Below are 27,713 nucleotides of genomic sequence, written 5' to 3' on the forward strand. Positions count from 1 at the left end.
AAAAAAAATCCTGGGGAGATTTTCACTTTTACTGACATCTTCATCTACCTCTAGGTTGTCTCTTCCACATCTGGACATCTTCTACACAAAGGATCACTGACATAGTAGTGATCTGGATGACTAAACCTTACAATGTTTTATTCAACAACCACAATGTAATGGTGTCAACCTGTAAAAGTGTAAACTTGGGAAGCCACTGACTTTTTCCCTTCCTTTTGATGAACACCTTTCTATAATACAATCATCAACTAAGGACGATGTAGAAAGGATTAGCACACAATTTCAGCAGAAAGCATTAATCGAAAGGGATAGCTGGATTTTAAATCCCCACCCTTGCTCAGTACTACCTTGACATTCAGGGGCTATATGCTTCCCCGCCAAAAAAGGGGGGATCTTTTCAATGTCTTGGGTTGTTTTTTTTTTTCCTCTCAATTTCAAAAACCTTCTGAATTCAGTACAATGACTAAAACAATAAAGACTTATCCCTAATTTACTGGTCAAGGAAAGCAATTTACTTCATAATAAAGTTAAAACTATAAAATAAACTTTTTGAGCATATCAAATGAATACAGATTTATTGAATATCAACTGTAACCTTATTAATACTAAATAACCTGATCTACTAAGAAAAATACTTCATTGTTATTTATGATACAAATATGAGTATTATATTACCAAGAGAGAACAGGGTCTCCAGTATCCTTTTAAAGAATGTGATATTTTTAAAAAAATTAGCCTAAAAGGCTACATACAAAATTCCTGACATTTATCTACAGAAGAGGATAGTGGAACTGTGCTGAAACAGGGTAGACTGCCAAAATAATTTTTTAAACAGAGAAGTTAACATTTTAAGATTATATAACAAAATGTTAACGGGACAGTAGGAACATGTGTTTTTATTGGGGAGGGGGACACTTGAGTTTTTATCATATTATTCTTCAATTAAAAAGAAAGCAAGAAAAGAAAAAGAACTGTAATGAACAACAACAAATAGTTATTTTTCATTTCCTGAAGCTTACTGGGATGGGAAAGAAACAGAGGCCTAGAGGTTGAAAGGGCAATGCAAAGTTAAATCTAAATGAATAAGGACAGACATTCCTGATGGCCCCAGTCCTCTGTAAATCCTAACAGGACTAAAAAGCAGAAACGGCAAGTCCCAACTGGTTCAGAGACTGGGGGGAGGGGAAAGAACGAGGAAGATGAGAAAACACTTGGCACCCACATAATAAAGGTATATCATTTTCAGAAAATATTAATACTTACCAATATGTACTGTAGCTACTGCAATCCATACACACTGTGTGCTGAGCTTTTTCTTGCTTTTCTGATTTCTTATGATTGGTTAAAGGTATTTGTGCATCTTCATAATGTTTTTTTGCATGGCCATTCACATACCTTACAAAAATCAAATGAAAATTTATTTTAATCTAAATATTGCTTTGGAAGTTAAAGCAGTATGAGGTGGTAATAAACATAGATGGTTAAACTGAGAATGAATTCTTCCTAATAAGAGCATTTGATCCTATAAGAGCATTCAATCATTTAGTGCCTTATTAAGCTGAGTACTTAAAATATGCTCTTTTCTGCAATCAAATACAGTCAACTTTTAATTATACACAAGACTAAGGCCAGGCAAGGAAAGGCATTACCTATGCAAATCGGTTTCAATACCATTGATATTATCACTTATCAACTCCTTTGCTCATACTTCTGCTATAGCTTTTTTCTTTTCTTAAGCTTTTCTCAGAATGCTAACCCCCAACTCAGGCTATTCTCAAAGACAGGCTTTGTAAACTAAATTGCTCAACCACTGCCCACAGGGCCATAGGCTCTTCTTGAGTTTCTATGTAACATAAAACATGAGAGTGAGATATGGAAACAGGATAATTTTCCATTTCTTTTTCATCAATAATGGCTTCAGATCTTTTATTTGAATGCCTGAATAATCACTCCACTCACAGGGAAACAGGTTTCTTTAGAAGAATTCTAAACAAAACACAAATCACCTTAAGCTTAAATAAATGGTTATTTCTCACTGCATGGACAAAGATAATCAAAGTTTGACTACAGTCATAAAAATTTTATTAAACCTGAGTTAAAGGGGTTCCCATCGTGGCTCTGTGGTTAGCAAACCCAACTAGCATCCATGAGGATGCAGGTTCCATCCCTGGCCTCGCTCAGTGGGTTAAGGATCTGGCGTTGCCATGAGCTGTGGTGCAGGTCACAGATACGCCTTGGATCCAGTGTTGCTGTGGCTCTGGTGTGGGCCAGCAGATACAGCTCCAATTTGACCCCTAGCCTGGGAACCTCCATATGCCATGGGTGTGGTCCTAAAAAGACAAAAAAAAAAAAATCTGAGTTGAAAAAAGTCTAATGATTTCTAACAAATCATTTTATCACAAGAAGCAAAATGAAACTGAAAGAAAGGTTCATCTGTACCTTCACCTAAATAGTATACAATGCTATAACTGACCACTACTGGAAGATCTTCAAGAAACAAAAATTTTCCACTTCCTAGAAAGCAGCCAATTTATAAGTCAAAGCAAATGTTGGTTAATAGTCTCAAGACCAACCTGCTCAGATAATTAAGGGGGCATTTTTGTCATGAGGCACCTGAGTTGTACAAGGAGCAACACTTACCTTGTGGAAAGCAGGATAGCTTGTGGTAAGGGGGATCAACACCAAGCCCTGCCTTTAGCCCAGGAAAGCTAGAAACTAACCTCAACTGAGAATTTGATCACGGCTCCCCCTCACCCCCTGCTTTTTTTTCACTGTAATAAACATAACCAACACTTGTGTGTACATGGGTCTTCTGCTCACAAAGGAGGACTACAATGAACTTTTAAAATAAAAATGTTGATTAGGAGTATAAACTCAAAAAATTGACTGCTTGGGTTTAAAAGTACGCTTTGTCATATGTAGGTCAAGTGACCCTGGCTGAGTTACTTAACCTCTCTGCTTCTGTTTTCTCATCTATTAAACAGAGAGAATAGTATTTTTATCTCATGGGTTACTAGGTGGTGAATGGATGAATGAACGTCTGCTCTTATTTTACTCATATTTTCCTTCATATGCTTAACTACTAATTTATTCAGAATCTAAATATAATTGCTTAGGAAATTATCAAACATTGCACAGGTCAGGAAAAATCCAATATATAACTAAAAGATAAATCCCAAGGATCCTACTGGTTCAATATCTAATCAGCTCAATTTCCTATGCACATATGTTTTTATACTGTGCCATGTAAAACAACAGTTATCTTTACAATGAGGAATATCTTTGGAATCCAAGAAAAGGCAATACAGAACAATAATAAAGGCATTATCACTTTTAAGTCTTTGAAAACTGATCATCTGTACATAGTACATATAGGTCATTTAGCCAACATACTGTAGTCTCCAAATGTACTAGATGTTTTACAAGGTTACTGTAAATGTCAGTGATAAAGTAAGAAGTGCATTATTGCTGACATTAAGATTAGCTATGTTTTGGCTAATGATCAAATACATGTCAGAAGTTAACAGTCATGTTAATTAACATGACTAAGAAGACTAACTAACATGAAAATAACTATTTCCCTCATCCAGTTTTAGATTTTAACAAGATAATTTGGTCTAAAATGGAAAAGTGTCAATATACATGTCATAGATTTTTTTTTTAACAGCAATAACAAAAGTTGGAAAAATAAATGAGAATATGTCATGAAGACCAATAGGATATATAATTCAAACATGCTATCGATAACTATGTTTCCTAATTGAAAGAATATTCAATTTAAGACTCCCTATAGACAAGTGGTCGAAATTACTAAAAAATCAGAATCCTTGGCAATCAACACCCAGGATAACATGATAAAAGAAAATTAGCTGATCAGCTATATAAAACAAAGATTCAAACACAGGCTACTCTCATTATCTGTGTAACCTACTTCATCATATTTCTCTGAAACCATGTCAAATTTCTAAATTTAAGACTGCCTGCAATTAGAAACACATTACCTAAAGAATCTAGAAAATTGTCAATTTATTTTTCCCATACCTACTTAAAGGACGGTTTGTTGCTTGCTATTAAGAACATTAATCTCTTCAATTTTTGAGTTTGTTAGGTCTTTTTGTTGACATATGACCTTCAAGATTTAGGTTGTAGAGCACCATGAGACAACTGGAGGACAGAACTATATAAATTTTATTGCATTATAATTCTCACCTCTCAAAATCTAGGAGAGGAATCTGTCTCTTCAAGTGCAGAATTTAAGTGCTTCTACTTTCTTCTTTTTTAAAAAAAAAAAAATGTTATCTGTACAAAGTATTTTCGGGTTCCCCAAATCCTAGAGATTTCAAAACCACAATAACCACAATTAAGATATGAAGTTAACATTTTCCAAAAGTACTCTTAAGCGTACATGGAAAAAAATACTCAACTCCAAGACTGAAAATGTGAAAAATCAAAAGTTAACTGAACAAAGACGCTCTAATGAGGATTTACAAATAATAATGGGGAAATCATCTTAATAAATATAGACTTCAGTCTTCAATCGTGACTTAATACGATTTCCCATCTTTTTGCTGCTAAGATACTAACTTCTCCGGTAAAATTAAAGAGCAACAGAAATAAATGTGCTACTCTTAGTACACAAAGGTTGAGATTTACTTGAGTTTGTGTTAGAAGAAAGAGTTACTAAAACATTTACTATTTAAGTACTATCATTCTAAAGCCAAGAACTCAGAGGAAATGCTCAGGCTTGAACTGGGATTGGGTAATGTTAAATACTCAGAGAGCCAAAATGTCTTAATGGAACAATGAAACATTTGGTACATCCTCGACAGCATTAATAATGGACTCCACCGTGAGACATTTTTCAAAGGAATTTACCTGTAAATATTTTAGCATTTTGTTTTCTTTTCAGAAGAATGTTGTGAAATCCAGGACTTGAGTCAAAAGTCAGTAAAGGTAGGGATGGGGCAGGTAACAGGTGAAACAAAACCTAGCCCTGTGCTGATAAGTGTTGAAGCTGAGTGATGAAAATATGGGGTTCAACTATACTATCTTTCTTCTTATGTGCATACTTAAAAGTTACCCTAGTAAAAGGTTTAAAAAACAACCATAAGATGTCAGAGTTCCCTTATTTCCTCTTTTCAATCAAATATTACTAGATTGTCTTGATCATCAAATTAATTCTTTGGAGTATCAATATCAACGGGTTTCCACCCCTGGATTTTCCTCAGTTGTCACTGAACAAAGGGATTCTATTATGAGAGGGAAGCCCCACAGAGCATTATGTACACACTATGATTAAGCAATGGTGCTAAATAAATCCAAATCAATAAAACTCTGACATAAAGCTTAAAGGTAAACTGAAATTAAAAAAAAGCAAGCTGGGTAGTGAAGAAATAAGTGTGTCACCTACCTTCCACAGTGGACACTTGAACAAGTCAAACAGACCCAGGGGCTTTTGTTGGACCGGCACACTAATAAAAAGAAAAATACACAATATACCAATTGTATCATGTTACTTCTTAGTTTCTCCCCTAATCTGTAATATCACATCCTGTGATTAAGTTATAAATTCCATGGCTGCTTAGATGTACTGAAAGCACAAATCCTTGCTTTGTGAGTGCATTTACACAAAATGGCTGCCTAATTAAAGTTACACTGAAAAGAATTTAAAAGCATGTCCATAAGAGCTGCTCATTTGAATTGTTGACTCAACTCAGAGTTTAACCACAAGTTAAATACGTATACACTTTTCTCCTTTATTACTTATTCCTTTTTACCACAGTCTCTGACAAGTTAAGGACAGTCTCTTTTCTCACCAAAAACATTGTTAAGTCTCATTTTTAAATCACATGTCTTTACCATGCAGATCATATACTACTATAAGTGACAACTCTTTCAGCTTATTTCGTGAGAGGCACAACCTCAGGATACAATTAGTTAAGACTAAGCCCAGTTCTTCCCAAATTAATGTCTTAGCTGTATTAAAGATAATTCTAAATATGATAACTGCTTCTAATTCTTGCTGATAATATAATCAGGATACTAATTACTTTAGTTTGAGTATTATAGGGATGAGGCAGGCAAAAAGTGGTATGAAAACTTAAAAAGTATTGATTACAATGTTCCTTGCTATTTACTCAATTTTTTTAAAAGCCCAATAAACACAACAATGATTTTTTTTTTTAAGGGGAAGGGACATAAAAATCACCTGGAAAGCTTTTTCAAAACACATATGTTCTACTCAGGCAGAGACATCTACACTGGAGTGTGGACAAAAGGACAAAGAACAAGTTTATGTTGAGAAAAGCAACTTCCCAGGTGATTCTCTAAAACAACCACTTGAGAACCACTAGTGTCCTAGCGGTGTAAGAGGGGCACCACAGCACAACCACTTACTCAGGATTATAATAAATCCACTGTCTGGCATGTAGTATGTGCTCAATAGGCAGTTGTTGAAAGTTTAAATTTCTTAGTTTAAGATCCCAAGATCTTAGCTCTACCAATCTTGCTGTATCATACATCACAATGGACCCTTCTCATTGTTAAGAAAAACTGGCCAAAACTGGAAATAAAGTGAATCCAGAACTATAAGCCCTTTCAATATATAATGAAACACATTATACAATGAATATCCAAAGATATTTAATTATAATAGCATTGTTTGATCTGCTGTTTATTACTGATTAGGACCCAAATTTTATGAAGGTACAGATAAACTTGTAGATTTTTATTTGGTAGAGATAATTTTTGTCCAGCAGACTCCAAAGGCTATGGTTTTACTACCCTGGAGGACATTAACCAATTTTATATCTAGTCTAGCAATTTACTTCAACATTCATTCTTCAGTGTCTTCATTTACTCAATTCCTCAAATGCTCTTGGAATCAGCTTTACCATTCTGCTGGTTCCCTCATTAATAAAATAAGTAAACCTTTGACATATGTTCATTCTATACTTGTTTTTTTGAGTTTTTTGTCTTTTTGTCTTTTTAGGGCCTCACCCGCGGCATATGGTTCCTAGGCAAGGGGTCGAATCGGAGCTGTAGCTGCCGGTCTACACCACAGCCAGAGCAACGCCAGATCCTTAACCCACTGAGCAAGGCCAGGGATCGAACCCACAACCTCATGGTTCCTAGTCAGATTCGTTCCACAACTGCAACTCCCTGTTATTCTATACTTGTATAGGAGGGGAGAAGAGGACAAGGAACAGCAGCAGAGTGTAGTAATATGCCCAAGAGACTGTCTGGCTGCCTGTCTGGCCAGCACAGGGCTCTATTTTTGAATAAGAAAGACTTCATGGCAAAAATCCCTTTCCAGATAGCCAAGGGCCTTACCTTTACTTACTGCATTACATTAACCGCTAGGGCCATCTTGAAGGCATTTTAGTTTTTTACTCATGTGTCCAATTTTGTTACTGATGCATGTAAGTCACATGACAAAGGCTAAGAAGAATAGCAAACTACTAATAACAATTATTTTAGGCAGATACATGAGAAGACTATTGGGAGGGGAAAGTGTTTGCTTTTTATTTGTACACTCATGTGGTATTCGATTTTTATCAACAAAAGTGTATTTTTATAGCTTGAATAGAAAGCCCTATAAATAAAAGAAAAAATTAATTAGAACAGACCTTACTTGAAACAGGTATTCATGAAAAGATATTCTCATTTTATTCTGAGATTATAATTTGAAGGGCTGAAAAACTACAAATATCATATAGTTTTGTTCCTATAAAGAAAAGCAAATATTTTTCTTCTAGTAAACACTAAGAAACATTGTACTCAATCTGGAAGAAGTTTAATATCATCCTGAAATAAATAATTATGTTATAACAGTAAGTTTAGGCCCAAGCTTTTAGCCATCTAGAGCTTTTTGTCTTTTGTGTAATTATAGGAAGATTTTTTTCCCCCTCCTTTGGATGAGGAAAAGAAAATGTATATTGTTAAAACAGCCATAATACCACCCAAAGCAATCTACAGATTTAATGCAATCCCTATCAAACAACCACTAACATTTTTTCACAGAACTAGAACAAATAATCCAAAAATTTATATGGAGCCATAAAAGGCCCAGAATTGCCAAAACAATCCAAGCAGGAGGCATAACTCTCTCAGACTTCAGACAATATCACAAAGCTACAGTAATCAAGACAGTGTGGTACCAGTTAAAAAAAAAAAAATGACATACAGACCAATGGAATAGAACAGAGAACCCAGAAATGAGCCCAGACAGCTATGGTCAATTAATCTTCAACAAAGGAGGCAAGAATATGAAATGGGTTGGAAAAGACCATCTCTTCAGCAAGTGGTACTGGGAAAACTGGACCAATGCATGTAAATTAATGAAACTAGAACACACTCTCACACCATGCACAAAAATAAACTCAAAATGGCTTAAAGACTTAAACATGGAGTTCCCGTCATGGCTCAGTGGTTAATGAATCCGACTAGGAACCATGAGGTTGTGGGTTTGATCCCTGGCCTTGCACAGTGGGTTAAGGATCTGGTGTTGCTGTGAGTTGTGGTGTAAGTCACAGACGTGGTTTGGATCCCATGCTGCTGTGGCTCTGGTGTAGGCTGGCGGCTACAGCTCCGATTAGACCCCTAGCCTGGGAACTTCCATATGCTGCAGGTGTGGCCCTAGAAGAGACAAAAAAAAAAAAAAAAAAATACTTAAACATAATAAGACAAGATAGCATAAAACTCATAGAAGAGAACATAAGCTAAACATTCTCTGACATCAACCATACAAATGTTTTCTTAGGTCATTCTCCCGAGGCAACAGAAATAAAGACAAAAATAAACCAATGGGACCTAATCGAATTTACAAGCTTTCACAGAGCAAAGGAAACCATTAAAAAAAAAAAAAAAAAAAAGACAACTTACAGAATGGGAAAAAACATCTGCTAATGATGTAACCGACAAGGGCTTAATCTCCAAAGTATACAAACAACTTCATACAACTCAACAGCAAAAAAACAAACAACCCAATTGAAAAATGGGCAGAAGACCTGAAAAGACATTTCTCCAAAGAAGACATACAAATGGCCAATAGGCACATGAAAAAAATGCTCAACATCGCCAATTATTAGAGAAATGCAAATCAAAACTACAACAAGGTAGTACCTCACACCAGTCAGAATGGCTGTCATTAATAAGTCTACAAATAACAAACGCTGGAGAGCGTGTAGAGAAAAGGGAAGCCTCCTTCTTTGTTGGTAGAAATGTAAATTGGTACCACTGCTATGGAAAACAGGATGGAGGTACCTCAGAAAACTAAATATAGAACTACCATATGATCCAGCAATCCCACTCCTGGGCATATATCCAGACAAAACTTTCATTCAAAAAGATACATGCACCCCTATGTTCACGGCAGTGCTATTCACAATAGCCAAGACGTGGAAACAACCTAAATGTCCATCAACAGATGAATGGATTAAAAAGATGTGGTACATTTACACAGTAGAATACCACTCAGCCATAAAAAGAACAAAATAATGCCATTCTCAGCAACATGGATGGAACTAGTCTCTCAAACTAAGTGAAGTCAGTCTGAAAGAGAAAGACAAATACCATATGATATCACTTATATCCGGAATCTAGGCTATGGCACAAATGAACCTATCTACAGAAAAGAAACAAACTCATGGACATGGAGAGCAGACTTGTGCTTGTCGGGTTGTTGGGCGGGGGAGTAGGATGTTCTGGGAGTTGGGGGTTGGTAGATGCAAGCTATTGAATTTGAAGGGGATAAGCAATGATCCTGCTGTAAAGCACAAGGAACTATATCCAGTCACTTGTGATGAAACATGATGGAGGATAATATGAGAAAGAGAATGTATGTATTTGTGTAACTGGGTCACTGTGCTGTACAGTAGAAATGGACAGAACACTGTAAATCAACTATAATAAAAGATTTTTAAAAATAAAAAATAAGAAAGACAACATATGATAGTACAGTTGGTCTTGGCAATTCATTTATTACACTGCTCTGTGGAATAGTCCCTTTGTGTATGTACACCTCACCCAAATTTAAAAATCTTTAATGTACCCAAGACAGTTATAAAATTGAAGGAATACTGGTTTTTTTTTTTTTTCTTTTTTTGTCTTTTGTCTTTTTGGTGGTGGTTGTTATTATTGTTGTTATTTCTTGGGCCGCTCCCGCGGCATATGGAGGTTCCCAGGCTAGGGGTCGAATCGGAGCTGTAGCCACCGGCCTACGCCAGAGCCACAGCAACGCGGGATCCGAGCCGCGTCTGCAACCTACACCACAGCTCACGGCAACGCCGGATCGTTAACCCACTGAGCAAGGGCAGGGACCGAACCCGCAACCTCATGGTTCGTAGTCGGATTCGTTAACCACTGCGCCACGACGGGAACTCCGGAATACTGGTTTTAAATTAAACTCTCAATTATTGCTACAAACAGAACAGGTAATAGCATGAATAAAAGAACAATACAAATAATCTTAAAAATCACTTATTTTAATCATCTTAAAGGGAAATATCTTATTATAAAAGGTAGCCTCAATTTATAGTCAGATGAGTTTCAGGTTTATCTGCAGGAGTAACATATTTCCCAGGGAAACTGCATTGGATGTGTGTAGGCTATTCTATAAAACTCTACAAGAACCATAACAAAACTGGAATACTATTGTGTGTGCGTAAATAAAATCATAGTCAATAAAAATGTTTTAAGCTATAAATATACTGCACAGTCAGGAAAACATAAAAATATTAAACTGAAGGTTTTTTATTTTTATTTATTTTTTTTATTTTTTAAATCTTAAATGCTGGTACTTGAGAGAAAGAGGGTAATAAGGATGGATTCTTACAGAAATTCAAAAAGATAAGTCTGAGAACTTATAAGGGCTCTTTTTATCATACCTAATTACACTTCAAGTCAGGGCAAGGAAGCCATGCAGTGTATTTCTCACACTATTACATGTGGCCAGAGCAAGGCCATTGCATCTCTTAAACAGATTCCTGTCTTCTTTCACTCAGATTATAAAATCTCCTCAAAGTCACTCTCCTCTAGCAATCTCTCCTGTATGCTTAGATTCTTCCAACCTGGAGCTCAGATCACCTCTCTCAACTGCTGGGCATCTCAGCCTGTGGGGTTGGTACTATTTAGCACTCCTCCCTTTCCTCCTGCTACTACAGCCTCAGAACCCTCCTCTGGCCCTGTTCTCACCGTCAGTCACAAGCTCTGCAAGTTGGCAGCAGCGCCCTTTTGAGGGGAGTGGAGATGGAGAATCTTGATCCTTTCCTGACTAGGCCTTTCTCCACAAGGCAGAAACTATGACACAGGCTGGGCAGGGGAGAAAAGTGGAGAAGCCCAGCCACTAAAACATGCTCACATTTATGACTTCTTCCTGGCCCCAAAGCTCTAAACCTCCTGGAAATCAGGAAGTGAGAACTGGTAGAGCACAAAGGCAGAGGGAAGACATCTAAATGATCTACAAATCAAAGTGTTTTATTCCCTATTATTCCTATAAAGGGAATAGTAGTCTGTTCCTTTATCAAGAGAAAGGAAAGGCTGAAAACTAGGGAGTTAGTTGCTTAAAGGAGCGATTTACACACAAATTTTTTTCAGGTTGTGTTCAAAAGACAGAATACATCCACACTGAATGTGAGGTTTTTCTACTCATCTTCAATATCCTTAGTGTTCACTATATAGAACCTAATATATAGAGTACATTTTGCTATTCAAGGCCCATCAACGATTCTCCTGGAATTCTAAATTTTTTTTATAAAACATCATGCACTAGTGCTTACAATACAACTTAGTCACTGCCCCTACATGCAAAATAATTCAAGCACACAGCACTGACAGGCAAGCCATTTATTTATAGTGCATCTATTATTCAATAGTTGCTTCAACTGGTAGAGAGGCTCTTGAGTTTAAGAATTCAGGAAGGTGAGGAGCCAATGACCAGAATTCTAGTCCTGGCTCTACCATTACTAGCTACAGAAGTGAGAACATCACTACTACTCTGGGCCTATTTCTTCACTGAAAAATGAATACTAGGTGATGACCATATCCCCTCTAATTATAAAATTATCCAAAGAACATAAAGCAAAAAATGGATTAAACAGTCATGTCATTCTCCTATAGAAAAAATTCTTCCAACTCCACTTTCCTCATTTTCTTAAAAGGCTTAACAAAGATTAAGTGCTAATGTAGCATAATTTTCTGAATCAATGGTCTTCAGCTTTTTTTCCTGTTCCCATAACCCCTGAGAGACAAACACATGCCCACCACAATCCCCATCAGCAACAGCAACTCACTGCAACAGCAAGGATGGGAAGTCTGTGGAATTGCTATTCAAAACCATTATAGACAAACATGCTGCTACAACAGTAAAATTCAGAATACCACCCCCAATGACACACAGACTTCTTAAAGTGCAATACTCTAAAAAAGCAGTGACCCATAAGAAAATACTCGTAATAGGTGTTTTTTTTAAAGCAAGTTCATTTTAATCTATTTAATGTTAATCTAGCATATGTTATTTGCCAAGCACTATTGCAATCACTTTATAAATTTTATTTCATGGTATCCTCTACAATGCAATGAAGAATGTACTATTATTTGGTCTGTTTTATAGTAAGGAAGCTGAGGCAAAGAGAAGTTATATACCTTTCTCAGTAAATGACAGAACTAGAACTCAAACTCAGTGTTTAAAGGTATGGACTGCGGCAAAGCAGTAAGTCCAGAAGGCTATCATTTTTTGCTTTAAAAGATTCCATATTATGTGTTTCTGTATATGTATTATATACCTGCATATAAATTGTTTGAAGTCTAGAAGCTTATGTAGAAATTGTTAATGGCCATATAAAAAGAATGAGATGGGGGATTACAGCCACATGGACCGACTTTCAACTATAAAGCATTTGAATTTTTTCAGACAGCATGATTTCTTTTATAATAAAAATAAATTTTAAATGTCTTAAATATAAAGATACTGGTATTATAAAGCTGTCCTAATGAAATAAACTCTAAATTATTAAGCATGAGTAATAAGTTAACCAAAATATAGTACAGTTCTACGGGTTTGTAAACACGTGATCAACGAAAAAATATCTGCAGCTGTTAGGGAGGCATGCGCATGCGTGCGCATACACACACACACACACACACACACACACACACACACACACACACACACTCCATAAAAGTATCAATGTTAAAAAAAGTGTTATTCCTCTTGAAATTAGAGGATAGGGCAGAATTATCATAAAAAGTCTACAAATATCACAGTACATATACAAGTAGAAATATACTCTAGGATTAACCCAGCTTACCCTCCAACTAATATATTTTTAGGAGTTTAGGAGCAATGCACATAATCTTCTTTATACCATAAATGTTCTTTGGACCATATGCTCACAAGCCTATTCTATGCTAAAAGTTCTCAAGTCTCTTCTGTCTTCAACTTGAATCCTCTAAAAGATTCCTCTTAAGAATCTGCTAAGGAGTGGTAAAATCACACCAAGAGAACAAGAACTAGGCCATATTGTAGACTAGAAAAAAAGAAATCCAGCTATACTAAGCTATACTAATCTCAGGTGCCAAAGCAGTCTAATGTAGCCAAAATCATTGTCTGTTGCCCTCCCTGCTCCCCTACATATGGCTGCTCATTCTGGGAGTGGGCATGGTGTTCCCAGGGAACTGGAAAGCAGTAGAGTTCTCTTAGAGAGCAAGAGGTAGTGCCCAGGGCTCAAGAAGTAAGCCAATGCAGAGATTGGCAAACTCAACAGAGGTCCAAATACTGAAGAAAGAGGACACCAAGCACGAGGACCAAATCCAAACTGGTCAGAAGTGGTAGCTGGGATTCAGATAAGATCATGGAACCAAGAGTTCCGGGGCAAGGCAGGGAAAGCAATTATGAAGTAAAGCTTATCTGGGTTGCCTTTCCACTTTGCCCCATGAGAATCTTTCTCCTCTGCCAGCTCTCTCTTGCCTCAGTTCCACTCTTTTTCAAGGCTGATAGCAGTTAAGATCTCCTGAATCATGAGATAAGGAAACTGTTTTCTGGTAAAGTCACAGTTCAGTATTTCTATCCTTTCTGTTTAATGGCACTACGATAGATTAAAGATGACCACGAATTCTTTAACACTCCTCCCACTGAGAGGCAGGTCTATATCTTCCTTCCTTGAATTTGGGTAGGCTCTATAAGTGCCCTCACCAGCTGAGTATGGCCAAAGTGACTGTGTCAATCTACAGGTCTGAGTTTTAAGAAATTGACAGTTTCCTCTTTTTATTGCTTGGAATGCTTGCTCTTAGGGAAGCCAGCCACCATGTAAGAAGCCTAACCACTCTGAGACCAACATCCTATGAGAAACCCAAATGACATAGAGACCTTGCAGAATATGACACTACCAAGGGGTGGGGGAAGGGCGGAGGGGAACAGAAACAGAGACCAAGGAGCACAGAGGCAAGAGGTATGTGAGTTAAAAGGCCATCTTGGAGCTTCAAATACTCCAGCTAAGACAACACCAGCCCAGTTCTTCCTGAATTCCCGACCCACAAGAACAGAAGCAAAATAAAATGGTTGTCTTAAGCCACTAAGATTTAGATTATTGTTTGTTATGCAGTAATAGAAAATCAGAATATCAAGCTATCAGTGATACAGCATACACTATTCACCCCTGCCAAACACCTCACAGGAATGACTGATGCTACTGTTTTGTAGAAATGAGGATGAGACTCTTCACAAGGTCATACCCATACGAATCAAAACTATCCAAAGACTAAACTATCCTCTCTGCAACAGAGGCAGTTAAGACAGTAAAAACACTGAAGTCTACCGTCAATTAAGCTGCTATCATCCTCTGGACTGGTTCTTTCTGTATCCCATCAATATTTTAAGTCCAGGAGACAACCTAATTTCTTCTTGAGCAAAACATCACTCCCAGGGTTGTCCTATATTGTAATAATCTTCAAAAATCTCAAAAAATTATTCTCATAGCAACCCCAAATTCTTTTTTGTTTTGTTTTGTTTTTTAGGGCCGCACCCGAGGCACATGGAAGTTTCCAGGCTAGAGGTCAAATCGGAGCTACAGCTGCCGGTTTACGCCACAGCAACACAGGATCCAAGCCATGTCTGCGACCTACACCACAGCTCTCAGCAATGCCAGATCCTTAACCCACTGAACGAGGCCAGGGATTGAACCCTCAACCTCATGGTTCCTAGTTGGATTCTTTTCCATTGTGCCATGATGGGAACGCCCAACCCCAAATTATTTTTTTTCTTTCTTTTTTTTTTTTTAAGGGCCAATTCTGCAGCATATGGAAGTTCCCAACCTAGGGGTAGAATTGGAGCTGCAACTGCTGGCCTATACCACAGCAACACAGAATCTAAGCCAAGTCTGCAACCTACACCACAGCTCATGGCATGCTGGATCCTAACCCACTGAGCAAGGACATGGATTGAACCCACATCCTCATGGATAGTAGAGGGGTTTGTAACCCGCTGAGATCCAACAGGAACTCCCACAACCCCAAATTTTCGATAAAGATTCTTAAGAAACTGTCATTAGCACTTTCAAGAATTCCTTTTATCTTCATTAAAAGCCTCAGAACCATATCCTTCATTCCTTTTGCTTCTCTGAAGTATGTTCCTTAATAAGCATTCTGTGAAACTTCACATTTTATTGAAGGGTGGATTTGAAAAATTGACACTGAAAAATTAATTATAAGCTGAGAACATACTACTTCATCTCTGTTTCCAATTCTCTCTTTACTCTAAGACTTCTGACATACTCCTTAGCCAGCCTGACTTGATCCCCATCACATCCTAACAACAATGCCTGATCTCAGGCCTTGGTGGCTGTGATCAAGAACCCACATCCTAACCAGATTCCCAAAATTTCTGAGGAAGTACTTACACTTTTTCTCTTCAAGGTCTCAGCAAATTGTTGCATAGCCAGCTCAGAAGGAGGAGGTAGAGGAGGGGCACGGTGACCAGAACTCTGTTCCACATCATTTTGGTTGAACTAGGCAAAGGCCTTGATCACCTGCCCTTGACCTCTAGCCCTGCCAAAAGAATTCCTCCCCTTCTTATTAAAGATTTTATATTAATAAAAATGTCCCAAACTGACTTGGTTACCCTCATAGGAATGTAACCACTACTTTGTACACACAAAAGGAACATGTTAGAGGTCATGTGGTATAATGATGCAAGTATGGGCTTCAGAACCAACACTCTTATGCTTACCTTCTAGCTTTCCCATTGTTTTATCCTACAACCTTAAGGAGTTGGTTCCAGAACCTGCTCCTCATCCGTAAAATAGAGGACAAATACCACCTCTACCTCACATGGCTATGGTAAGGGTTTCATGAGACAAAGAGTATAAAGTGCACAAGGGGCCTAAGAGATACAAACCACCCGGTGACTCTCAGTTCCTTTAAAAAATATATTAAAAAGAGGAGTTCCCACTGTGGTGCAACGGGATGTGCGATGTCTCTGGAGCGCTGGAACGTAAGTTCAATTCCCAGCCTGGCACAGAGGGTTAAGGCTCTGGCATTTCTGCAGCTGCAGCATAGGTTGCATTTATGGCTTGAATCTGATCCCTGGCCTGGAAACTCCATATACCACAGGATGGTTAAAAAAGAAAAAAAATAAGTACACACATGCACATGGGGTGTGTGTGTGTGGGGGTGGGTGTGTAAAAGAACAAAATGGTAGCTAATTCTGATGTCTGCTATTCTGTACAAAGCAGTTAACATAGATCCACATACACCATGACTACTAATTTTGTTTTCCCCTACTTTATACTCATTAAAAAGACCTGAAGCTGAAAACTCCTTTTCATAGAAAAATTTCCAAATATGTAAGTCAAGTCAGCAAAAATCCCTCAGAAACTCCTCCTGCATCTGATCTAAAATTAAATTTAAAACATCAAATGAATGAGATAAACCCTCTATTTTAATAGCTTATTTCAAAACTGATATAACTACTCTAGCTCCCTTAATGTCAAAATTATTAAATTTTATAAATTTAATGTAAAATAAATACTTGAGAAGCAAATGTACTTTTAGAAGCTCATTTTGAGAGATGTGCAAGGAGGTTTAGACAACTGAATAAGGTGCTTCTCAGATAAAACATTAAGTACAGTATTTCTGCACCATACAGAAATACATGAAACTGAAAGGTATTCAGAACAGAAATTAAATCGTGGTGCACCAATCTAGTCAATCACAGATACGCCTTGGGTATTCCAATAACCAATAATATGGGGTTACAGGCCAAGTCACTTAAAAATATCTTTTTAATTTCTAACTTTTGTTTTAGCAACGAAGTAAATAGAAATGATTTCAAATTACACCAGGTTTAGGATATGGTGATCAGCTTAATTTTCTTCTTCTTTATCTACCTTATAACCTGGTTCTCTTTAAGGGGCACTGTCCTTGGCTCTTAGCGGTTAATTTTGAGACTATGTTCTAGCCTGCTATCCTAAACTTTTTATGTCAGGACATGCGTGGAAAATGATAACATCTGTATGGTGCACACACATATACTAAAGAGTCATCTTGGGACCAGAAGCAATCTGCTTTGAGGCTCCAGCCACCCTTAGGCTGAGGGGATCATTATCTCAACACACATGTAATCCTTTTATGGCCCTTCTGATCTTTTACCTGGTTATCTAGCAATGCAGAAGAAGGCCCCCCTTCTATTCCCATGCCCACCTGTTGGAACAAAAGACTGGAAGACATCAGACACCAAAAGGGCCAGCAGTATTATCTAGGAATCCAAGATGCTCCTCTGAGTTTATACTACTCACTAATGCACTGAGACCTATCAAAGAAAATGGATGCCCAAATCCTTATTTCTATCCTATGTATAACTGTCTTATCCTACTGCCATTCTATAAGCCAAGGGAGCAGTCAATTAACCATACAACATAAAGGAATAGAACACAAATTAAATAAAAAAAGAAGACTACTAGAAAGAGCTGAGTCTGCCTACTCAGGTGGTGAAACAGCACTGACCAGTATGTAAAAGGAAAAGTCAACTGCTTAAAATGAACCTGGATGTAGATTAAAAATGTTTCCAAGGTCACTTCCAGCTCTCTGATTTCAAGGTTTCACAGACAGAAACATAATTACAATAAAGTATTTCATTTCCACATCCTTGAATACATTTGAAAGATAGGAGCAAGCAGACAGTCTGAAGTATTATTATAAAATCACCTACACATTACTGCTTACACAATTAAAAAAACTTTTAATCTTCCCTGAAGATACCCAACAACACAAAAGTTTACAATATTTGTACAAGGCTATTAGTTGCAGCATTATCTGTAACTGTAAAATACTGGAGACAACCTAAATGCCCAAACATAGAATGTTTGAATTCACTGTGACATGTCACAAATGAAGTACTATCAAGATGTTAAAGAAAAAAATTCTACAAATATGGAGGGATATCCAGAGTATACTATTAAATGAAAGAAGCAAATTACAGGAGTTCTCTTTGTGGCTTAGCAGTTAAGGAACCTGACTAGTATCCATGAGGACGCCGGTTTGATCCCTGGCCTCGCTCAGTGGGTTAAGAATTCAGCGTTGCCGGGAGCAGTAGTGCAGATCACAGACGTGGCTCAGATCCTGAATTGCTGCGGCTGTGGTGTAGGCCAGAGGCTACAGCTCCAATTCAACCTCTAACCTGGGAACCTCCATATGCTGCAGCTGTGGCCCCAAAAAGACCAAAAAAAAAAAAGAAGAAGAAGAAGAAGCGAATTCCAAAAGAGTATACTTAGTTTGCTGCCTTTTGTGAGAGAAAATACACATGTATCTGCCTTTTTGTTTGTTTGTTTTAACAAAAAGAAACAGGAAGGATAGATCAAAGTAACTAGTTGTCTACGGTAGGTAGACAGGAATGAGTAGAAGAGTCAGCAGTAACACCTCTTGGTATTGCTTTAACTTCTGGAACCATACTCATGTTTTATGTACTCAAAACGTCTAACAGGAGTTCCCGTTGTGGCTCAGTGGTTGACGAATCCGACTAGGAACTATGAGGTTGTGGGTTCGATCCCTGCCCCTGCTCAGTGGGTCAATGATCTGACGTTGCCGTGAGCTGTGGTGTAGGTCGCAGACGCAGCTCGGATCCCAAGTTGCTGTGGCTGTGGCGTAGGCCGGCGGCTACAGCTCCAATTCGACCCCTAGCCTGGGAACCTCCATATGTTGCGGGAGCGGCCCTAGAAATGGCAAAAAGACCAAAAAAAAAAAAAAAAAAGTAGAATAAAATCAGCAAGGACGAGGTGGGAAAAATCTAAAACGGAATTCAAACACAAACAAATGAAGCTGACCGTATGTCAATTAAGTATATTAAAAGAGGGAAGGAAACAAATTCAATCAACTTTCGAACATAATACTTTATATTTTGTGAGTATACAGACAAAAAGAATAGTAAACAAATACTAAACTCTAGTTATAAGGGGTTTTTTTTTTGCAATGGTATGGGTTAGCTGTTCAGAACTACTTTCTCTGATTATGGCATTGAGCAAGAAGTACATAGGTTGAAGATAATGGGAACCAGATTCTCACTGTTGGAGAAAGGCATTACATATACAGAAAGGGCAAGACTAGACCTGTAGTGCTGAATTGGAATTACAGGTATCAAAATGAACTCCTGGTTACACACACACACACAGACACACAGGTCTTTTTTTTTTTTTTTTTTTTTTTTTTTTTTAAGCTCTTATTTGCTGAGAATTCTTAGTTTATAAATCTTATTCCCCACTAAAATAAATAAAGGCTACTTGGAGAAATGTCTGATTCCAAGACTGGAGCCAAATGAGTACAAGATGAGCCTAGAACAACCTGCAATGCCAGAAAGTAACAAAGGAGCATGTCAAAATTATGGCTTAAGGGGGCTCCTTAAGACAATTTAGGCTTCAAAATAAATAACAAGGAGTTCCTGTCATGGCACAGCAGAAACAAATCTGACTAGGAACCATGAGGTTGGGGGTTCAATACCTGGCCTCACTCAGTAGGTTAAGGATCCATTGTTGCCATGAGCTGTGGTGTAGGTTACAGGTGCAGCTCAGATCCCAAATTGCTGTGGCGTAGGCCGGCAGCTGTAGCTCTAATTGGACCCTTAGCCTGAGAACCCCCACAGGCCACAGGTGCAGCCCTAAAAAAAGCCTAAATAAATAACAGAATATCACAAAATAAAAAATAAAAATCTGTGAGTCCATGTTAATAAAATAAATGAATAAATAAACAACTAGGGCAGAAAGGAAAACTCTCCCCTATATATATTTAGAAAAAAATAGAAGAAAATCAACATCTTGCAACCACCCTAGTAATAACTGATAACTATTCAGTTATTAATAACAGATTCAGTAATAACTGATAATAATTAATTCAGTCAAGAATCATCAATGGATGCTAAAATTATTGGATGAAAGTTTGATGAGGAATAAGACATCTGTATGTAAAACCTCAGAGCATCTCCTACAAATTACTCTTTAATAAAGGGGAAAAGAGTAACTTTACAGTAAAATAACCTTGCAAATATTATCTTAATGAGGTAATAAAAGTTAATATCACCAAATTGAGACAAACCAACCTCATATACCTCTTGATATGATGCCCTGAGAAGACACACTGCTTCTGCAGTATTCCTACCAAAACAATGCACAACCTGAATCTAACCATGAAACACCAGAGGCATTCCCTGGTGGCATACTGGCTAAGGATTTGGTGTTGTCACTGCTGTGGTTCAGGTCTGATCCCCAGCCCAAGAACTTCCACATGCCACGGGTGTGGTAAAAAAAAAAAAAAAAAAAAAGAGAAAGAAAGAAAGATCAGAAAAAACTCAAATTGAAGTACATTCTGTAAAATAATTGGCCTGCATTCCTCAAAAATACCAAGATGTGAAAGACAAAGAAAGGATAAGGAATTGTTCCAGATTAAAGGAGACAAAAGAGTTATCACAACTAATTGAAACATATGATCCTGGATTAGATGTGGGGGAGGTAGATGGGGTGGACAGAAAAGTACACTATATAAAGGACATTATTGCGACAAGTGGGAAATCTGAGAATGGAATGTGCACTTGGTAATACTTTATATCAGTTATTAAACGTCCTGATTTTGACTATATCCTATGCTTATTTCAAAACAAAGTCCTTGATCTTGGGGGAGGGGGGCACTAAAGTATTTATGGATGAAGGAGTAGTAGGTCTTCAAATTACTGGGGGAAGGTGTATAAAAAGAAAGTGCATGTGTAACACCAAGGTAGCAAAATGTTAACAACTGATGAATCCAGGTAAAGAGTACATGGAGTTCTCCATATTAGTCTTAATAATGTTTCTTTACATGTAAAATTTTATCAAAATTAAAAGGTTTTCTGAGATTTAAAAAATTTTATTCTTCCTATTAAGAAGATTTTTTTACTAAAACACAAGGGGAAAGGTTAAATTACCATTGTGCAGAGTGAAAGAATAATATAAACCTGGCAGTTAACTTCCCTTTATTGATGGATAATGAACTAATAATATTGTAACACATTAATAACAGTAGTCCGAGTGACCTTACAGTTATGTTTCTTTTATATATTTAAAGTCTGGCTTGTGATTTGGCTTCCCAAGCAGAGTCAAAATTTCTGGCTTATCTACTCTCTGCTGACTATGGTAACAGCAACAATATATTGCTCTGTTAAATCAGGGAAAGTAAATCTGAGTGTGACTTTTGCTCAAAAACAGTAGGGCAAATTTCCATCTTAGTGATTTAATTCTCTGGATGATAACTAATATGATCCATTTCTGATAGGGAAAAACACTTTGCCCTAAAAACTGGATTAAAAAATATTTCTTTTAAAAATAGACACCAAATTAAGCATGGGAGATCAACTTCTTTCTTATCTCCTCTCCATCCTAACATCTCACTAAAATGACCCTAAAGAAATTAAACTGATATTAACTCACAAAGATAAACAGAACATGTGAGACTAGCAAGTTTCAACACATTTTGGGGAGTCAGGAAGAAGTCAGAGGAGCAATAACAATCTTAGCAGTTTAAGTGCAGGCAGATAAGAGTGCAGGCAGGAGGTGGCTCTGGGCTCAAGGACACTGGGCACAGTAGCCAACAAAGGTAAGTATGGCATTGAACACAAGGGGTCCAAGGCTGCAAGGAACAGCTGCCTCATGGAGCTCCCCATATCCTGTCATCAGAACATCAGCAGCCAGGTGTACAGCTCCCACAGAGAAAACTGAAAAACTAGGCGGTGCCTAAAGTTCTCCACATAGACATTTTGAGTGTCTTCCTCCAGTGAAGAAGGTAGCCTGCCCCCCAACTTCATGATGAAGCCAACTGCACACAAGCCTCACTCACAGAGCTTTTTTAGTGCCTCACTCTTATACGAAAAGATAGACAAAGCTAAAACAAGATCCGTGAAGAAAACCTCTCGTCTGAGAGAATCACTTTCAAAAGAAAAAGAGGAACTCAGAGGAAAGAGAAACAATACAGAGAGCACAGAAAAACTTCAAAACAAACTCTGAAATGCAGGATTAATAAGAGAAGACACTGCAGAACAACAGCAAGAATCTATGAAAAAGCAATGGTCAGAAAAATGAGAAAAAGCTCTTGAAAATTAAAATCATAATATCAAAGTGAAACAGAAGGGATGGATGAAAAAAAAAAACAAAAACAAAAACAGGGAACTATCTCAAGAACTAGAACCAAAGGGCAAAGAAATAAAAAGACAAGAAAATTATAGTTCTACCCATAGCACTCAACATTCAACTAATAGGAATTGTACAAAGAAAAAAGTACAAACAAGGAGGTTTAACTATGGGAGGATGAGTGTACTCTGAAATGTATAGATTGAAAAGTCATCTGAGTACCCATCACAAAAAAAGAAAAATTCACCACGCCAAGACACATAGTTCTGAAATTCCAGAATACCAAGGATAAAAGGAATATCCTAAAAGCTTCCAGGAGAAAGAATAAAAGGATATATATAAAGAAACAGTAAATCAAACAGGCATCAGGTATCTTAACAGCAACACCAGAAGCCTAAAAACAAAGGAATAATACTGCTTTCAAAATTCTGAGAGAGGAAGCTCCCTCGTTGTGGCTCATCTTCTGTATCCATGAGGATTCAGGTTCCATCCCTGGCCTCACTCAGTGGGTTAGGGATCCTGAGTTGCTGTGGCTGTGATGTAGACCAGCAGCTGTAGCTCCAATTTGACCCCTAGCAAGGGAACTTTCACATGCTGCAGGTGCGGCCCTAAAAAGCAAAAATAAATAAATAAATAAATAATATAAATCTAAGAGAAAAAACTCTTCTAACTAATAGTCTATGATCAGCCAAGCAATCAAGTACAGAGGTAGAATAAAGGTGTGAGACCTGCCTGGAATCAAAAATTTGCCTCCCCTGAGAAGAAAGCAAGATGACGTACTCTAGCAAAATGGTCCGATAATCCAAGGAAAAGAAAAACCTGGGATCCAGGAAACGGAAGCTCTAATACAAGAGAACAGCAAGGGAATCTCAGGGAAAAAACTATCCAGCGGGCCTAGAGAACAGTCAGTTCAGGTGGAAGCAAGAGAGCTTTAGAAAAAAATAATACTAAGAGAATGTATGTTTAAGTGCTTGGAAAATAATGTTCATAGATACTTGACTGATTTATAGGTTACATTTGGGAGAAAATGTATAGAAGGTAAAGCAAGCAATATTTTAAAAGTCAATTATTACCTCAAAGAAGAACAAAATGCCAGACAAGAAAAAAATAATCACCATATTAATCAAAATTTGTAACCTAATTATATTGAGAAATGGAGAGGGGGCAGAGGGGAGGGTAATGCAAACACTAATGTCCTCATTTACCATAGCAAGATGTCAAGAGATGATACCTAAAGTGGATAAATTAAGAAATAACAGTATATTACTTAGAAGTATGTAGGTAAATATGAAAGAGAAAGCTAAATAGAGCTGAAAGTGGTGTCTGTGGACAAGCGGACAGAGGGTAGAGACTGTTGTTCTATTTTAAACCCTTTGATACTATGACTTAACTGTATATGTGTATTACTTATCAAAAACATGAATAAATCTTTAAAAGGTAAATTGATATAATAGTCATATCAATTGATGAACCTACACAAACCACATTTTATTTTTAAAAAATGCTTAAAATCTATTACATAAAATGAAAATAACAATAGCAGTTTATCATTCGGGGCCAGACGCCTACTGAATTCCCTGTATACGGGGCTAATTTGCAGAGCTAATGGTATGTGTCCTCTACTAGAGAATGTAATTTCAAAGCTGGCCAAAATTTGTCATCTATATGTTAACAGATCCAGATACCTAGAGAGCCAGAAAAGAGAGGGCATCTGGTCCCACTGATTTCCTACACAGAAGCAAATTCTTATCCCTAAGACTGGTTCTCTCACTGGCTCAAGCATTTTACTCTAGTTTGAAATGCATTTCTGAAATCACTTCTCAGCATCAAATAAAAACAATACATAGAAATAATGTATGTAAAATTACATATTCTCTAACACTGAAATGCACTAAACACATCTATTATTCATTCTAACACAAATTCAGACTTGTTCAGATCTCTTTTGGTGAAAAACACCTAATGAAGCTATTACGCTTTATCTATTCTACAGTCTTCAGCTGAATCCTGGAACTATGCCCCTACCTCCAAATGAGAGGAAAGGGTAGCGGGAGAAGGATTAACCATGAACGTCAAAGCAGATTACTCAATCAGAGTCAAAATGTGCCACCTTTTTTTTTTTTGCCTTTGGAAGACCAGACACAAATAATTACAGAAAAATTACCAGGAGCTTATACTGTCTCAAAAATAACTTTCCCTATGAAGCTGATTAAACAGAGAATGAACATAAGAGCCATGAATCACTTAAGAAAAATTCTGGCATCTAATATTTCCATTTATTTAAAAGAGCAAGATCTGATGTAATTCCATGCTTTTGCCAACAACCTGAGTAAGCAAATCCATGGTTAAACTGTAGTGGGATTTTCAAAAGAAATGAATCAAGTCATAAATGTAAACATCATACGACTATTATTTCAAAACAAAAGCAAGTGTATGAAATTTAAAAGATGCATATGTATATATATTTTTATAGGAAACACGCCCTTCCATACATAAAAAAAGTAAGAGATTTAGGGACCTCTTATTATCAAACACCACTCACAGTGCAGTTTAATATCTGCACTGCACGATTCTTCTAGTTTCTTGTAGTTATAATAATAAAGGTTAGCACTGAAGTACAAAATGGGGGGAGAGGATCAGATGGCCACAGTTATACTTACTAGTGTGCTGGGCAACTTTTCTTTTAATATCAATGGGAACATTTACAAAAAAATGGAAAGAAAAAACATAAAGTAAAAGCATTACAGAAAATAGGCACCTGAAAACTCCGATAGCTGTTCTAAGTATTTAACACAAACCAAGAGTTGAATTTTTTTTAACCACCAACAGGTATAACTTTTAAATCTGACACACATGCCCCCCAAAATCTCAATTAATCAAAGGGAAAGAGGCTCTAAAAAGACTATACACAAACAAAACACTTAGTATAACTGAAATGAAACTGATGCAGTTCAATTAGAATTAAATTCTCACAGCATCAATGTTGAGCTCTGGCAGCTACTTCACATATACAAGGTGAAACCTGAGTCCTTAGCTGTTGGAAACAACTTCTCCAATGTTAATACATGTCACAATTAACATTCAAAGTAATTCAGATGGAAACTAGAGTTAATCTCAACTTTACTGTGTGACACTCAATCAATAATATAAGCATCAGCCCCAAAGTGTCTAAGTCACATAAAATTCTTTTAAAAAACTATTGTTTGAGACTATTTCTCTAACATGTTTTCTATCAATTATCCCAGGGAAACATTCCATCATCAAAAAAAATTTTTTTTCTTTTTGCTCCCTAGAAATTTCAGCAGGATCTTCACAAACTTTGACCAAAATATTACCATACCAATACTGTGCAACCAATGTTCCAAACAAAGGAATGGACAATTATCTATTATTTAAAAAAGAAAACCTGAACATGGTCAGTAAGGACAAAGACTTAAGCTAAAACTACAAGTGTACTATCTTATAATCAGTTAAATTAAACCTGCAAGAACATGACAGTTAATCACCAGTCTGTTCTTCCTGGTGATGAGATAGTACAAGAACAGTCCATAAAATGAAGAGTCTTCAGGTCAGGTCAAGGATAAACAGGCAAGAAGATTTCTATAAGGCTGTCTTAAATCCAGCTAGAACAAAGAAAAAATACCAGGAAAGAACATCTACTCAAAATGGAAAACAGCCCACTGATAGAGCTATTCAATCCTAAAGCAGAGTACAAAGTCTCCAGATAAAATCCAGTTGGTTACAATATCTTTTCAAAGACACAAGTTGGTTCATATTCAACATAAACTCTCAATTCCCTCCTCAAAGAGTCTTATAAAATTTAATTAGCTACCATTGATTAATGGTGAAGCATTTAGCAAACACAAAACTAAGACAACTAGAAACTTCATCTTTCAATGTCCAAGTTTAATTTCAACAATAGTTTTCAAAATCTGAAACTGCCTTCCTAAACTTATCCCAATTTTATACACCTGTAAATGTCATACATATACCTACTTTTTCGTATGTCTTCAGAAAGGAGGGGAAACAAAAAAGAAATGAGGGAAATGTGTTTTAAGCACTGCAGTCTAAAGACTATAATTAACTTTTACAATAAATAGAATTAGAAAATCCTAGAATATAACGAAATGGAGTCAACAAGGTACACTGCCTTTAAAATCTTTAAGCAAAGATTCAAATAACTTCTGAGCTACCTGAGGCAAAAGTAAAATCCCCTAACTTAAGAATTCTCTCCTTCCCCACAACTAACCACCTCCAAGAAGAATCTCTTCCATGAGAAACAAAATGAAAAAAATGGGAGAGGGCAACTTCAAGAAGAGAAGTACATTTGTAAAATAACCAAAAGCTAACTGCATTTTATCCACAGCTATGGTGAGAAGGCTAGTTTATGATATCTCAACTAAAGCAATGTGAATTTCAACCTACAAAAATATTAAATCTGAACTGAAATGAAAAACATTCAAAAACATTTGTTATCTTCCAACTGTATTACCAGTCTGGTTCCAGCTTACAGGCATTTTAATTAATAAACAGGGGGAGGAAGAGCTAGTCAAGTACAGATTTTTTTTAAAGCATTTTCAAAATGTAGAATTGAAAATATCAAAATCATCAAAGGAATTATTTCAAGTATGTTTTCAAACACTTATAATCCTTTAAATTATCAAGCAGTAAGTGACTGGATGACAAAATAAAGACCCTGCTTTTAAAAAGGCAAGCTAAAAGTACAATTTGAATGGTATTTGAATTTAAGCTTTAGGCTATCTCTAATACCCCCAAGCATCTTAAGCAACTCTGTTAATCTTTGTCTCAGTTTCACAATCTATGAAACAGGAAAAACTACAAGTATGAGTAGTTAATTAAATTAGTCAAGATTAAATGCTAGCAAAGTGCTTTGAAGTTACTTTACGTTGTTCTCAGCTCTCCTCCTACTCAGCAAAACTAATAAATGAGAAAACATCTGGAATTACTACATATACTAACATCTGCAGAGTCACAGCAGTTAAAAGATGATCTCTGTTTACAAGTTTCTAAGCCAAAGATCATTCAACAATCCTGAAAGATTTCAGGATACAACAGCAA

At 36.8% G+C, this 27,713-nt stretch overlaps 1 protein-coding gene across 7 annotated transcripts in view; it reads right to left on the reverse strand.

Annotated features, from left to right (window-relative positions):
• USP3 (ubiquitin specific peptidase 3) overlaps window positions 1–27,713 on the reverse strand; it is a 101,254-nt gene that overhangs the window by 66,995 nt on the left and 6,546 nt on the right. For 4 of the 7 annotated variants that reach the window (XM_021094087.1, XM_021094093.1, XM_021094119.1 and 1 more), the window contains exons 2-3: window positions 5,411–5,471; window positions 1,264–1,395 (exon numbers count right to left, since the gene is read on the reverse strand). In XM_021094087.1, the coding sequence (XP_020949746.1) occupies window positions 1,264–1,395; window positions 5,411–5,471 (193 nt within the window). Of the gene's footprint in view, window positions 1–1,263; window positions 1,396–4,209; window positions 4,331–5,410; window positions 5,478–27,713 lie in introns of those variants that run through there. The other 3 variants (XM_021094102.1, XM_021094127.1, XM_021094109.1) reach the window with 3 other exon arrangements.

The sequence above is a fragment of the Sus scrofa genome, chromosome 1 (assembly GCF_000003025.6).
Source record: "Sus scrofa isolate TJ Tabasco breed Duroc chromosome 1, Sscrofa11.1, whole genome shotgun sequence".
Lineage (NCBI taxonomy): Eukaryota > Metazoa > Chordata > Mammalia > Artiodactyla > Suidae > Sus > Sus scrofa.